Consider the following 14,621-nt stretch of genomic DNA (forward strand, 5'->3'; position numbering starts at 1 on the left):
CAGAGAGATGAATTCTTAAAACACAAGCAATGGGGAAGTTTGACACATTTCAAAAGGCAAAGCTCCCAAGTATCTGCTTTTGGAGAGTTTTATTAGTCATTTTAGGTTGCTATTTTAATCAACAGATGAATGAAGGTATCAAAAAACAAGGCAGATAAAAGACATAGAAAGGTAACAAAAGGCAGTGAAGTTCACTATATCCCTTAAGAATCTGACAGCTCATTCACATAAACGGAAGAAAAGTGAGTCAGCCCCATAGTTGAGAAATGGCAGAGGAGACACCAACAATCCTGGATAGTGTTTACTACGCCCAAACAAGGACATTACCTACTTATGTATGTATTTGGGTTGATTAACACAACCAGCTGTAATCGTCGTTAAAAAAAAATAATATGTATTACAAAACATCCCTTAATTTACTCTCCCTTTGAACAATCACGGCAATTATCATTGCATCCTACACTTGGTAAGTTCTCAATAAACGATGGCTGGATTTTTTAACGCCCTGAAAATCCTTACAGTCTACTTTGAGGACCCATCTCTATTTTCTGATTAGCACATTAATTCAACAAATTCATTAATTCGACAAATATGTATTGACACCCACTATGTGCCAAGGATGGTGCTTGGGTGTAAGGTACACCCTGATGAGCAGAATAGACCAGTTCCATCCTCACGGAACTTAGAGCCCGAAGGAATAGATGGTCAAAAAACAAATTAACAATGAACTACAAAGTAAGAAATGGAATGAGACAAACAAACAGGATGCCAAGATAGAGAAATGGGGCAGAGTAACCTATGTAGGTGGAGTCATTGAGAAAGGCGGGAGGACATACCTGCTGAGAGCTGAGATGACCAGGAAGAAGCCCTGCGAGTGGAGAAGTCACTCTAGTCAGAGACACCAGCATGCTCAAATATAGGACAGCAAAAGGTTTGCTCCATCACAAAACTGAAAGAGGCTTGTGGCTAGAGGGCAGGGAATGAGGCTGAGAGCGGCCCTAACCAGGTGGAAGCAGTAAGTGGGGGCCTGACCACCTCAAGCCTTGTGGAGTGAGGTGCACTGGGGTCTTCATCCTCAGAGACATGCAAACTCATGGTCAGATTTTAAGCAAGGGAGTGATGTCATCCAATTTAATTTCAAGAAGGATCACTCTGTTCTGATGCAACCAAACATGCTGTTAAAAAAATAAGTTATGAGACAACTGGGAAAATTTGAACACTGACAGGATATTTGATGAATATTGTTCATTTTTTTACGTGTGATAACAGTCGTGCGACGTTTTTAAAAAAAGAACTATCGGGGCCGGCCCAGTGGCGCAAGCGGTTAAGTGCGCGCGCTCCACTGCGGCGGCCCGGCGTCCACCAGTTCGGATCCCAGGCACTCACTGACGCACCGCTTGGCAAGCCATGCTGTGGCGGCATCCCATATAGAGTAGAGGAAGATGGGCATGGATGTTAGCCCAGGGCCAGTCTTCCTCAGCAAAAAAAGAGGAAGATTGGCAGATGGTAGCTCAGGGCCGATCTTCCTCACAAAAAAAAAAAAAGAACTATCTTTTATCTTTGTGTACTAAAATACAGATAAAATGATGTCACATAAGGCATATAGGTTAGATAATAGTTTTGTATCATGTTAATTTCCTGACTTTGACATCTGAATGGCAATTAGGTAAGAGCATGTCTTTGATTTTAGGAAGCACGTACTGAAATATTCACAGATAGAAATAAATTATAATGTCTAGGATATGATTCCAAATACCCTAGGGGTGGATTATAGAATAAGATTCGCCTTGAGTTGACAAAACTGTTCAAGGTGGGTGATGAGTATATAAGAGTTCAGTTTACTATCTTCTCTACTTTTTGTATGTGTTTGAAATTTTTCATATTAAAATTTTAAGATATGATAATTTTGGCTGCTGTGTGGAGAATGAGTAGGGTGCCATTGAAAAGGTGGAAACAGAACAAAGCAAGCAAGAAAACACATTAGGCGGCTCTTCAAGCAATCCAGGCAAAATCCGAGAGTAACCTGAGCTAATGTAATAGACAGAGAGAAAAGTGAAAAGAAGGGGAATAAATTTTGGAGGTAGAAATCATCAGACTTGGTAATATGGAAGTTAAAGGAAAGGGAAAGAATCAAAGATGTCTCCCAAGCAGGTCTTGAGCAAGTGGGTGGAGACACTTACAGAGACAGAAGACAGGGAGAGGAAAAGCTTTCAGATGGACAAGGGAGGTGGCTATCAAGAGTTCAATTTGGGACATAAATGAAGGTGTCTGTGAAACATCCCAAGTGGGTTGTCAAACAAGCAATGATTGGACCTATTTCATCACAACTATCGAAACAGTCCCAGACAGAGCAGCACAGAGCAGCAGCCATGTCCAGAAGGTCACCGATGCAGGAGGTGAGGAAGGCAGTACTGGGAACAGGGTCCTACTGACTTTCAGACACAACCTGGGCGTTGCTACTGGAGTTGAGTGACAGTCAGAGAGGCTCCTGAGCCTGCAGAAAGGGCAACACAATGGCAAATGCTTTGCCCATAGAGGTTCACGGGTCATTCATTTTGCCACCAACACCACCAAGTCTTTCATTTCCGCTGGGCCTCCTTGGTAAGAGACCACTGGACCAAAGGATCACTAAGGGCCTTTCCTTTGAGTTAGGAAATCCTTGTGGTGAAAGGGAGCATTTATAGAACATATATACCTTAAGTTAAAATGTGCATACGTACTTCCTCCCCCAATAGCCTTATATAAAGAATTTCTTGTTTTGGAAGGTCCCAATACCACAGCAGACCATTAAAGGAGACCTAATAGTCAAAAAGAAAATACACAGAAAAGCAATTCCATACAGGGAGAACACACTTAGGGATGCTGCTCACTCTGGGCTTTTTAGAGAACATTTATTCCCATTGACTCTATTTCATTGACTCTATGGCACATGATTTTTCATCACGTAATAACGCTGAAACCAGGATGTAGCCTAAAATTGACAGCAACTTTGGCCTAGATCAAAGTTAAGCTCTTAGGGAGAGGATCTGCATTTGCTTCTTCCAATTATCTGAGGGCACCACCAACCTAATCCACTTAAAATTAAATTACCTGCTTGAAGTTGTTTGGGCCACACTGGTAACTAATATTCAGACCACAAAAACTGTGAATCAAATTCTTAGAGTGTTGAAAAGTTAAAACACAAGGTTCCGGTAAGACCCATCAATTCCACTCCTAGGTATGTATGCCAGAGAACTGCCAACATACATCCACACACAGACTCGTACACAATAGTTCATAGCAGCATTATTCACAATAGCCAAAGACTGGAAACAATGTGAACATCCATCAACTTATGAATGGATAAATAAAATGTGGTCTATTCATATACCTGAATATTACTCAGCCATAAAAAAGAATGAAGTGCTGATACATACTACAACATGGATGAACTTCAAAAGCCAGAGGCAAAAGAACACATATGGTATGATTCCATTTTTATGAAATGTTTATAGAGACAAATCTAGAGAAAGAAATTAGATTAGTCGTTGCCTAGGGGTGGGGGTGGGAATGGGGAGTGACTATCAAGGGCACAGGCTGTCTATTTCAGGTGATAAAAATATTTTAACATTAGACGGTAGTGATGGTCGTATAATTTTGTAAATATACTAAACTTCAATAAATTGTAAACTTAAAACAGGGATTTTATGGGATACAAATTAGTAATGGAATAGAGCTATTCGAAAAATTCTCAGGGCAGAGAATCTCATGAGAGGTTTTTTTTTTCCCCTCCCTACCTAGTACCAAGATTGAAATATACAGGTTTCTTTACTGTGTCTTCCGGCATGACAGTTTTATTTTTCCCTTCCCTTATGCAAGGTCTCATAAATTTTTCCATTGTGTTTTTTCTTTCCTGAGTGATATTTAAGATAACAATGTCAATGGCATTTTACAGCCAACAAAATAATTAAGCGCCAACCTGGTTAAGAAAAAGGGGAAGGGGGTCGTCCCTCTCCAGACCTGGGCAACATTTGTATTACCTAGATAAGAAAGTTGGGCTAAAAAAAAGACCAGAGAAAAATGAAAATAAATCCAACTCTGCCTGTAGTCACTATTTATAATTTAACCACTATGAAGAAAAATATTAACTAGATGTTTTTCAACTATCATTCACCCTAAATAACCTTAAAACAGACCAAACTATTGCATCATAATTAATTGATCTAACCTGATGAGGGGGAAAAATGACCTTAAAAGCTTTATCTCATCCTAATCTACAATTCATGGTTCAAAAGAGAAGGTGTGAAGAAGGAAAAAGCCCACGAGAAAGGCTGCGCTACAAAATATTTTTATTTCTATGATAAGCTTATCACCTGGCTAAAAATATCTGCCTCTTTCAACTTCTAGAGGTAAGGACAAATTGACCGCAGTTCTTGCACATAAACACATCCACCCCCACTGCATTCACACTGCCTCAGGACTCAAACACAGATGAATTTCTATGTAAGGATAAATTCAAAATTTTAATAAGGGTATGGAGTATAAGAGATCACTAACGAGAACATATAAACCTGCATCTTTTCTAACAGTCTTTGCACATAAATTTGATCTGTCTCCTCTGATTTCTCTCAAGTGATCACCAGTAAAAGAAAATCTTGATTAAGTGGTACCTGACCAGGCTCCCCAGTTAACCAGATTTTTGTCCCATTGCCCTCTGTGGTTTTTATGAGAAAGAGATTAATCAAAAACACTACCAAGTCACAATGATTCCAAGTGGTTAGCCCACTCTCTCCACTCAACAGAGGCCAGGAATCCTGGGTGACCCAACTTCACTTGTGTCCACAAGTGTCCCAGGTAACCCTGGTTTCCCTCAAAACGCAAAACCAATGGCAGCCACTCCCATCTTCCAACCAGAAGATAGCTCTCTTTGGAACCTTCGAAACATTGTGTTTATTCTTCACATGTCTTATCACAGTTCATTTATGAACAGACTTTATTTACACCCACCACTATATTGTCAGAGATGGTGGTTGTGTACAAACACTGGCAAAGAGGATACTCAGTCATCAGGGCACCAAGAAGCACATGCCAGCACGGAATCGTTAAATCAGGAAGCAAGAGACTACGGCGGAGCTAATCTTCCAGCAAATTTCTATAGATCGTAAGATGGGTCTAAGTTACAGTCCTTCCCTAAGAGGTTGCCTCCCATGCCAAGCAGGTCAGAATGATCATAAACAATTTTAATTTTTAAAAAGGACATGTTAAATGTGCCACTAACTGTTAAAAAAAAAATCTAGTTTTCCCTCCAGTTCTAAGTGTTGGAGATGTTTCATGATCTACCAGTTTGCAAACTTAGCAACTTCCCAAAATAGTTAAAATAATGCAGTTGTTACCACAAGAAGCAGGAAAACCTATCTGCAGTGGTAAATCCATTAAGCAGAAAAGGAGAGTAGGAAATAGTTTTCTTTTGTGGAAACAATTTAAGGAGAAAATATTCACAGGAAAAAATTAATCAGCAGGTTGGCAAGAGGACCATATCCTGCTACAGAGAGGTGGAAGCATTGCTATCTGCACTGGAACACGACACCAAAATATGTGGTTCAATCGGCCTAAGGAAAAAGAGCTCCCCTGAGTTTAGCAGCTAAGGGATCACAAAGGGAATGTTGTGGCATCACAGACTTAAGAGGAAACAAGAGAAAAACATTGACAAACCCCGAAATTAGGACAAACTAAAAGTTCACATAAAAAGCAACTGAAGAATTTTTCACAATTAACATGTGTTTGTAATCAGAGGGAAAACGTATACAATTTTTTAAAAGAAAAATATTGAATAACAGATTACTTCTGCAATAGTTTTCATTTCAGAAAGGGTCAGTAACGCAGAAGACATAAGTACAGGAACATCACACTCTATGTTGGGGAAATAAAGGGAACCATCCAAGTGAGCTTCCCCTGTGATTGAAGGGCATCCTACTAACTGTCACAATGCTACTTTAAAACATTTTTAGTCATTTTGAAATTTTCTTAACATTTGTGACATAAGCCTCCACCTTCTTAAGTGGAATATACTAGATATAATGTAACCTTTTTCCAGTGTCTCAGAGCAGCATTATGAACATTTTCTCAGGGGAGACTGACAGCAGATGGGGGGAGCAGTATTGAGGACCTACTATGTGCTTTACTCCCATCAGCAGATTTTTTTGTGTGTGAGGAAGATCAGCCCTGAGCTAACATCCATCCCAATCCTCCTCTTTTTGCTGAGGAAGACCGGCCCTGAGCTAACATCTATTGCCAATCCTCCTCCTTTTTTTCCCTTTTTCTCCCCAAAGCCCCAGTAGATAGTTGTATGTCATAGTTGTACATCCTTCTAGTTGCTGTATGTGGGACGCTGCCTCAGCATGGCCAGACAAGCAGTGCGTCAGTGGGCGCCCGGATCCGAACCTGGGCCACCAGCAGCGGAGCACACACACTCAACCGCCAAGCCACGGGGCCGGCCCCAGTTATCATCACATTTAAATTAAATTTCATTTTATCTTCCCAATAAATCTGTGAGAGGATGAAGAAACAGACTCAGAGAAAGTGGTCCCAGCCGGTAAATGGCGGCTAGGACTGGAGCTCAAGTCCAGCTGTCAAGTCCAAGGGCTTGTCTCTCCAGGATGGTACATCTCATTGTGTGCGCCTAAGCAGAGGAAAACCAGGCTGCTGTGCTTTGGGGTTCTACGACTATAGTCATATTTCCTTTCCTCTTTCACTGCCATTCTTTGCCGCTATCAACAAACTGCCTTCTAAAACCACCCCCTCACCATACCTCCCAGAACTCTGGCAAAATTACGCCAAAAAGCAAAGTTTACTAGAATCAGGTCAGAATTAATTGTAAACAGACTCTGTATGGAGGCCTCTACTGCAAGTAAAGGGCAAGATTTTTAGACTCTAATATCTTTGGCTACTTTGGCTACTTTTTCGGGCTTTGGGCTCTATTTCAAATAGGTGAGGTTTTCTATGAGGTGAAGTGTTATTATTTTGTGCTGCTACAACCAAGGTGAGGGGAGCGTGTACCAGGGACATTTTGGCAACATTAAAAAGGAAACGTGATGAGCCAGCCCCGTGGCCTAGCAGTTAAGTTCAGTGCACTCCGCTTCGGCAGCCCAGGTTCAGTTCCCGGCCATGGACCTACACCACTTGTCAGTGGCCATGCTGTGGCGGCGACCCACATACAAAATAGAGGAAGACTGGCACAGATGTTAGCTCGGGGCGAATCTTCCTCAGGAAAAAAAAAAAGTTAACACAAAATTGTGTATGAGGCAGTCTTAGGTGTCATAGGAAATAATGCACACCAGAAACCTAAAAGAGCAAGATAAAGTCTAGAATGGGTAAACCTTTGGATTTGCTAAACTGAGCAGGAAAGGAAGTTAAAATTAGAAGATGAAAGCAATGCTGGCAAGAGCAGATAAATACAGCTGAAGAGAGGCTGAAAGAGGCAATGAATGAAAAAGAAAATGCTAGGTAATTAGAAAGGGAGGTAGCACTAAAGAACGATTGTTTTCAGGATGAGAAAAACTGTAACACGGTTGACAGCAGAATAAAAGAAACCAAGACACACAGGCCTGCAGAATTTCACATTTTAAAGGTTCACCAAGGGTTTCTGATAGTCACAAATCAAAACATCTCCATCACAGGGGTCATTTTTCAATACTGTTCTTCGCTGTTCTTCTGAGAACCAGTCATACTAATACGGAAACATCGACAGCAGTTGAGCAAAGAGTAGTTTTGTGCAAACACACACATACAGATCGAAGGAACAAAGTCCAGAAACAGAATTTTATTATTTTAATGAATTTATTATTTGATAAAGGAGGCATCATATATAAATTTTCTTTCCTTCACAGACTTAGCAAATGGTGTTGGAACAGTGGGCTAGCAAACTTAGGGTTTGCATGAGATAGGGATCTAAATTAACTTCAGTTGGGTTAAGTTTGGGGTTTTTTTTTTGTTTGTTTGTTTGTTTGTTTAGTTCAGCTGTGTCCTTACTGATTTTCTGCCTGCTGGATCTGTCCATTTCTGAGAGGCGTGTTGAAGTCACCAACCATGACAGTGGATTCATCTATTTCTCCTTGCAGTTCTATCACTTTTTGCCTCACATGGTTTGATGCTCCATTGTTAGATGCATACACATTAAGAATTGCTATGTCTTCTTGAGGAACTGATCCTTCCGTCCTTATGTAATGCCCTTCTTTATCCCTGATAACTTTCCTTATTTTGAAGTCTGCTCTGTCTGAAATTAATATATCGACTCTTGCTTTCTTCTGATTCGTGTCAGCATGGTATATTTTTCTCCATCTCTTTACTTTCAATCTATAGGTGTCTTTATATTTTAAGTGGGTTCTTGTAGACAAATTATAGTTGGGTCATGTGTTTTGATCCATTCTGACAATCTCTGCCTTTTAATTGGTGCATTTAGATCACTGACATTCAAAGTGATTACTGATATAGCTGGATTAATATCTACCATATCCATTACTGTTTCATTACTGTTTTCTATTTGTTGCCCTTGTTTTTGTTCCAATTTTTGTCTTCCACTCTTTTTCTGCCTTTAGTGGTTTTAATGAGCATTTTACGATTCCATTTTCCATTCTTTCTTAGCATATCCGGTATATTTCTTTTTTTTATTTTTTTTAGTGGTTGCCCTAGAGTTTGCAATATACATTCACAACTAATCCAAGTTCATTTTCAAGTATACTACACCATTTGACAGGTAGTGTGAGTACCTGATAATAACAAAATAATCCTAATTCCTCCCTCCCATCCCTTGTACCATTGCTGTCACTCATTTCACTTATATATAAGCATGCGTAAGCATATATACACATAAAACGGGTAATTAAATACATTGTTGGTATTATTATTTTGAACATTATTTGTTAGATCAATTAAGAAAAATAAAGGTTTTTATTTTACTTTCACTTATTTCTTCTTTGATGCTCTTCCTTTCTTTAAGTGGATCTGAGTTTCTGACCTATATTATTTGCGTTCTCTAAAGAACTTTTTTTTTTTTTAATAAAACTGTTTTTTGATTTGTGATAAAGATTGGCCATGAGCTAACATCTGTTGCCAATCCTCCTCTATTTGCTGAGGAAGATTGGCCCTGAACTAACATCTGCGCCCATCTTCCTCTATTTTGTATGTGGGATGCCGCCAGAGCATGGCTTGATGAGTGGTGCGTAGGTCCGCGCCCAGGATCCAAACCTGCAAACCCCAGGCTGCCAAAGTAGAGCACGCAAATTTAACCACTACACCACCAGGCCGGCCCTAAAGAACTTTTAATATTTCTCTCAAGGCAGGTCTACTGGCAACAAATTCCCTCAGTTTTTGTTTTCTGAGAAAATTTTTATTTCTCCTTCACTTTTGAAGGATAATTTCACAGATTACAGAATTCTAGGCTAGTGGGTTTTTTCCTCTCAACATTTAAATATTTCACTCTACTCTTTTGGTTGCATGGTTTCTGAAGAGAAGTTGATAGAATTCTTATCTTTGCTCCTCTATAGGTAAGGTATTTTTTTCCTCTGGATTCTTTCAGTACTTTATCTTTGATTTTCTATAGTTTGAAGATGATATGCCTAGGTGCCATTTTGGGGGGCATTTCCCCTGTGTGGTGTTCTCTGAACTTCCTGAATCTGTGGTTTGGTGGCTGACATGAATTGGGGAAATTCTCAGTCATTACTGTTTCAAATATTTCTTCTGTTCCTTTCTCTCTTCTCCTTCTGGTGTTTCCCCTTACGGAGTTGTCCCACAGTCCTCGGATATTGTGTTCTGGTTTTTTTCAGTCTTTGTTCTCTTTGCTTTTCAGTTTTTCAGTATATCTATTGATATACCCTCTAGCTCAGAGATTCTTTCCTCAGCCGTGTTCAGTCTACTAATAAGCCCATCAAAGACAGTGTTTTTCATCTCTAGCATTTCTTTTTGGTTCTTTCTTATAATTTCCATCTTTCTGCTTACATTGCCCATCTGTTCTTGCATGCTGTCAATTTTATGCATTAGAGCCCTTGGCATATTAATCATAGCTATTTTAAATTCCCACTCTGATTATTCCAACATCCCTGCCATGTCTGGCTTTGATGCTTGCTCTGTCTCTCTAAATTGTGTTTTTTGCCTTTTGAGATGCTTTGTAACTTTTCTTGATAGCCATACATGACATACAGGATAAAGGAACTGCTGTAAATAGGCCCTAAGTGATGTGGTGGTGAGGTGTGGGTGGTGAGATGGAAGTGTTCTATAGTCCTATGATTAGGTCTCAGTCTTTTAGAGAGCCTGTGCCTCTGGACTGAGAACTTCACAAATGCTTCTCAGTTGTTTTCTCCCCTCTTAGGTGGGACAGGGTGGCTAGAGTGGGCTGGAGTTGGGTATTTCCCTTCCCCAGGTCACTTAGGCTCTGATAATACCCCAGCAAGTTAGGCAGTGGTTAACTAGTTTCCCCTGAGGGCAGACCTGGTTAAGAAGAACAGAGTGCTCTGGTATATTTCAAAATGGTTCCTTTTCCAGAAGCTCAAGGGAATTTTTCTGATATTTACTGTGGGAATCTGGTAGAGGTCCTGGAGATAAATTTCACAATATTGGGGGAGAGGGCCCTCCCTATGACTGAGTTTTTAACTCTCAGAGTTGTTCACACTGAGCTGCCAGCAATTCAACACTTACAGTTAAGGTTTTCCAACCCTGGCACTGGTTCCCACGGTGGCTTCCACTGCTGAGTCTCTCTGCTCTGGTAAGCCATGACTCCCTGTATATGCCTGTCTGTCTCCAATATTGGGGGCAGCAGTTTGCCTTGTGTCCTCCCCTTTCTTATGGATCCAAAATGAGTTATGGATTTTTTCAGTTTGTTCAGCTCTTGTTGTTAGGACAGAGTGGCGACTTCCAAGCTCCTTACATGAGAAACTGGAAACCAGAAGTCAAGTTCGGGGTTTGCTTGTTTGTTTACCTACGATTTGATTTTTAAAAACTAACAGACGTTAGAAATTGCTGATAGTGCCTTTCAGACCCAAAGGTGAAGCCACTGCCAGTCTAATGCAGCCAGTGAAATCTCAGAGAAACACAAGGGATAACGTGTGCCGCCCACTGGTCATGTCAATTACGTCAGTCTGACCTGTTCTCATCTGTGAGACCTGAACCCCTTTCTGGTGTGTGTCTGGCATTCTAGCTTCCCGCTGGGAACAGCAGTGCCTCCACTAGCAAACTCCGATTCCCAGCCCCACAGCTTGATCCTTTTCCACCTCCTGGACTGCAGTCTCCCATTACAGCCCGAGCTCAGCTCCTACCACCAAGAGTGGAACAGCAGGAGAAGTGGAAAATCATAAGATTTCTGGATAGTGGATAATGTGTTCACCTTGAAAGTGATTTTTTTTTTTTAATCACACAAACCAATTATCTTCCAAAGTGTACAGTATGAAAAGAGAACGGGAAAAAAGAGTAGCTTTACAGCAGAGAAACCTGACCTCAAGCCAGGCGGTCAAGTTAAACATCGACAGTAGTAACCCACGCTGATAACATGTACCTTTGAGATAATGCGATGAGAACGATACTTTATATCTCTGGTCTTCCTCCCCAAAACACATGACCTCAGTCTAACCACGAGCAAAAAAAAAAAAACAGACAAATCCCAATTGAGGAACATTCCACAAAATAACTGACCAGTACTGCTCAAAACTGTCAAAATCATAAAAAACAAGGCAAGTCTGAGCAACGGTCACAACCAAGAGGAGCCTTAGGAGACATGACAACTAAATGTAATGTGGTGTCCTGAATGAGATCCTGGGACAGAAAAAGGACATTAGGTAACAACTAAAGAAATCTGAATAAAAACTAAAGAAATGTGAATAAAATATGGACTTTAGCTAATAATCATGCTTCCATATTAGATTATTCATTATGACAAATGTACCGTGCAAATATGAGAAATTAATAATAGGGATAACTATTGTGGGGTATATAGGAAGTTTCTGTACTATCTTCACAATAATTCTGCAAAGCTGAAACTGTTCCAAAATAAACAGGTTATTTTTTAAAAATCCTAATCACAATTATGTTTTTTTAAAAAAGATAAACATTTAACAACATAAATATTAAAACTTTTGGACAATACAAAATTTGTAACTCTAACATAAAGAAAAATAGCAATGGGGGGCAAATATCTATAGCAAATATGACAAAAGACTAAAGTGCATATATATTTTAATGTTCATAAGTATGTAAGAGAAACATTAAGAAAAAAGTTAAACAGGCAAAAGAAGACTAGAATTCATACAAAAGGAAATGCAATGTACTAAACAATAATAAAGAAAATTTTTAAAAACTAAAACAATTAGGTATTATTTAAGTGCAAAACTGTTTCAAATATGGTGATGGTGCTGCTACATTTTAAATCACTTCACTTATACGGTATTGGATAACCGAGTAAAACTGATCAAACTCTTTTGAGTGCTATGGACTGAACTGTGTCCCCCCAAAATTCACACGTTGAAGCCGTAACCTCCAATTTGATGGTATCTGGAGGTTAGGCCTTTGGGAGAAGATTATTAGGTTTGGATGAAATCCTGAGAGTGGAACCCTCATGATGGGATCAGTGCCTTTACAAGAAGAGACACCAGAGAGCTTGCTCTCTCTCTCTGCCATGTGAAGACACAGGAGAAGGCAGCCAGCTGCAAGCCAGGAAGAGAGCTCTCACCAGAACCTGACCGCGCAGGCACCCTGATCTCAGACTTTCAGCCTCCAGATCTGTGAGAAAATAAATTTCTGTTGTTTAAGCCGCCCAGTGTGTGGTATTTTGTTATGGTAGCCAGAGCTAACTAATACACAAAGGTGATTTGAGATGTATCATATAAGGAGCAATAAAAATATTGATCCCTCTTAATCGAGTAATCCTATATCTGTGAAGTTAACATTTGGAGATAATTCAAACATATGACAAAGCTATACGCAAGAAAACATTCATTGCTTAGTTTTAAGTTTTTAAATCGGTAACGACCTAAACATCTAACAATGGAGAAATGATAAATAAATTGTGGTGTTCCACTTGATCTAATATGATGTCACTTAAAATCATTACGAAAACTATGTAGGCTTACAAAAAATGCTTAAAACAACGAGGCTACCTATGTAAATAAATATGGACAAGATGTAAAAGTGTTAGCAATGAACAAATAAAATTTAACTTGGAAAACATTTTTTCTTTTATTTTAGTTAAATGAATGTTATAAGAAATAATACTCAAAAATATATTTGACAGTAACGAGATACATCCTTTCTTAAGCATAATCACATCCTAACTCAAATTACAGAGAAGAGACTTTTTCTGACAGTAGTCACTACTCTCAAAAAAATGAAAATGAAATATTTACATTTTATATAAGAGAACTATCAATTTTTCTTTACTACATACTTTTTTTTATTATGTTACTACTTACACAGAGATGGTTTCCAAGGCATCTTCAAAGATGTCCTGGAGGGGAACAAAAAATACAATGAGTTTCTCAAGAATCAAGAACTCTAAAGGCAAAAAAGAAAGTGAGTCTGTCTGTGTGTGCAGGGCAGAGCAGGGAGAGTTCTGGTGGAATGCAGTAGAATCATTCCACTTAACTCTCACTAATGGAATACCTTTCAGAGAAACCAAGCATATGAATTTAAGTGAGGTTTCATTTATTTATTTTTTTTATATAATTTTATTTATTTATTTATTTTTTCCCCCAAAGCCCCAGTAGATAGTTGTATGTCATAGTTGCACATCCTTCTAGTTGCTATATGTGGGACGCGGCCTCAGCATGGCCGGAGAAGCGGTGCGTCGGTGCGCGCCCGGGATCTGAACCCGGGCTGCCAGCAGTGGAGCGCACGCACTTAACCGCTAAGCCACCGGGCCGGCCCTCATTTATTTTTTTTTTATAATTAAGACTAGTAAAATATTCAGTTAGTAATCAAACTGGGCTAATTTGAAGAGAGTGTGACTTCTTTAATAGAGTTATCTTTCACTCTTCAGTCTCACTCATCCCAGATACAGGATAAAACAAACAAACAACAGGACTTGCCCAATTTAGTCTTCTCCTTCCCCATGGCTAGCCAAGTTAGCAACCTCTGGGCCTTCGCTTCACATCTAACTTCACTACCCTCCTAGCTAGTCTTCCTGCCACCATCCTTTTAATCTGTACCACACAGATAGCCTTTTCCTTCACGCCACTGGTCTGTTCAAAAGCTACAACAGGAGAAAACTCCCCCTGCACACACACACACTCACTCATATGCACTCACAAATCCACACATGCACCCCACACTCATACACACTGACTCACACACTCACAGTCTCACATATAAACTCCCAGTCATACACACACTCACAAACACACACTCACAAACTCACACATACACAAAGCTCCCTATAGCTATAAAAATCAAATATAAGCTCCTCATCCAGGTAGTTGGGACCCACCATAACCTAGCTGAACCTTCAAAGCATCCTCTCTACATCCCTACCACCATCACCACAGCCCAAGCACAAGGACCTCACTGGTCACCCTTCTCCCAAGCCTAACACCCTCTATTCAATTCTTTCTACAACAGCTGTGGTTATTCTTTTCTTTTCTTTCTCTTCTTTTAATAAGCTCACG

At 39.7% G+C, this 14,621-nt stretch overlaps 1 protein-coding gene across 6 annotated transcripts in view; it reads right to left on the reverse strand.

Annotated features, from left to right (window-relative positions):
- Window positions 1-14,621, reverse strand: part of TTC39B (tetratricopeptide repeat domain 39B) — a 134,494-nt gene that overhangs the window by 89,147 nt on the left and 30,726 nt on the right. For 3 of the 6 annotated variants that reach the window (XM_014792402.2, XM_087444614.1, XM_087444615.1), the window contains exon 2: window positions 13,431-13,465. The exons of 2 other annotated variants lie outside the window; for them this stretch is intronic. In XM_014792402.2, the coding sequence (XP_014647888.2) occupies window positions 13,431-13,465 (35 nt within the window). Of the gene's footprint in view, window positions 1-11,521; window positions 11,541-13,430; window positions 13,466-14,621 lie in introns of those variants that run through there. One more of the 6 variants, XM_087444610.1, reaches the window with a different exon arrangement.

This window comes from Ceratotherium simum, chromosome 20 (assembly GCF_057802395.1).
Source record: "Ceratotherium simum simum isolate JZ-2026a chromosome 20, ASM5780239v1, whole genome shotgun sequence".
NCBI classification, from domain to species: Eukaryota; Metazoa; Chordata; class Mammalia; order Perissodactyla; family Rhinocerotidae; genus Ceratotherium; species Ceratotherium simum.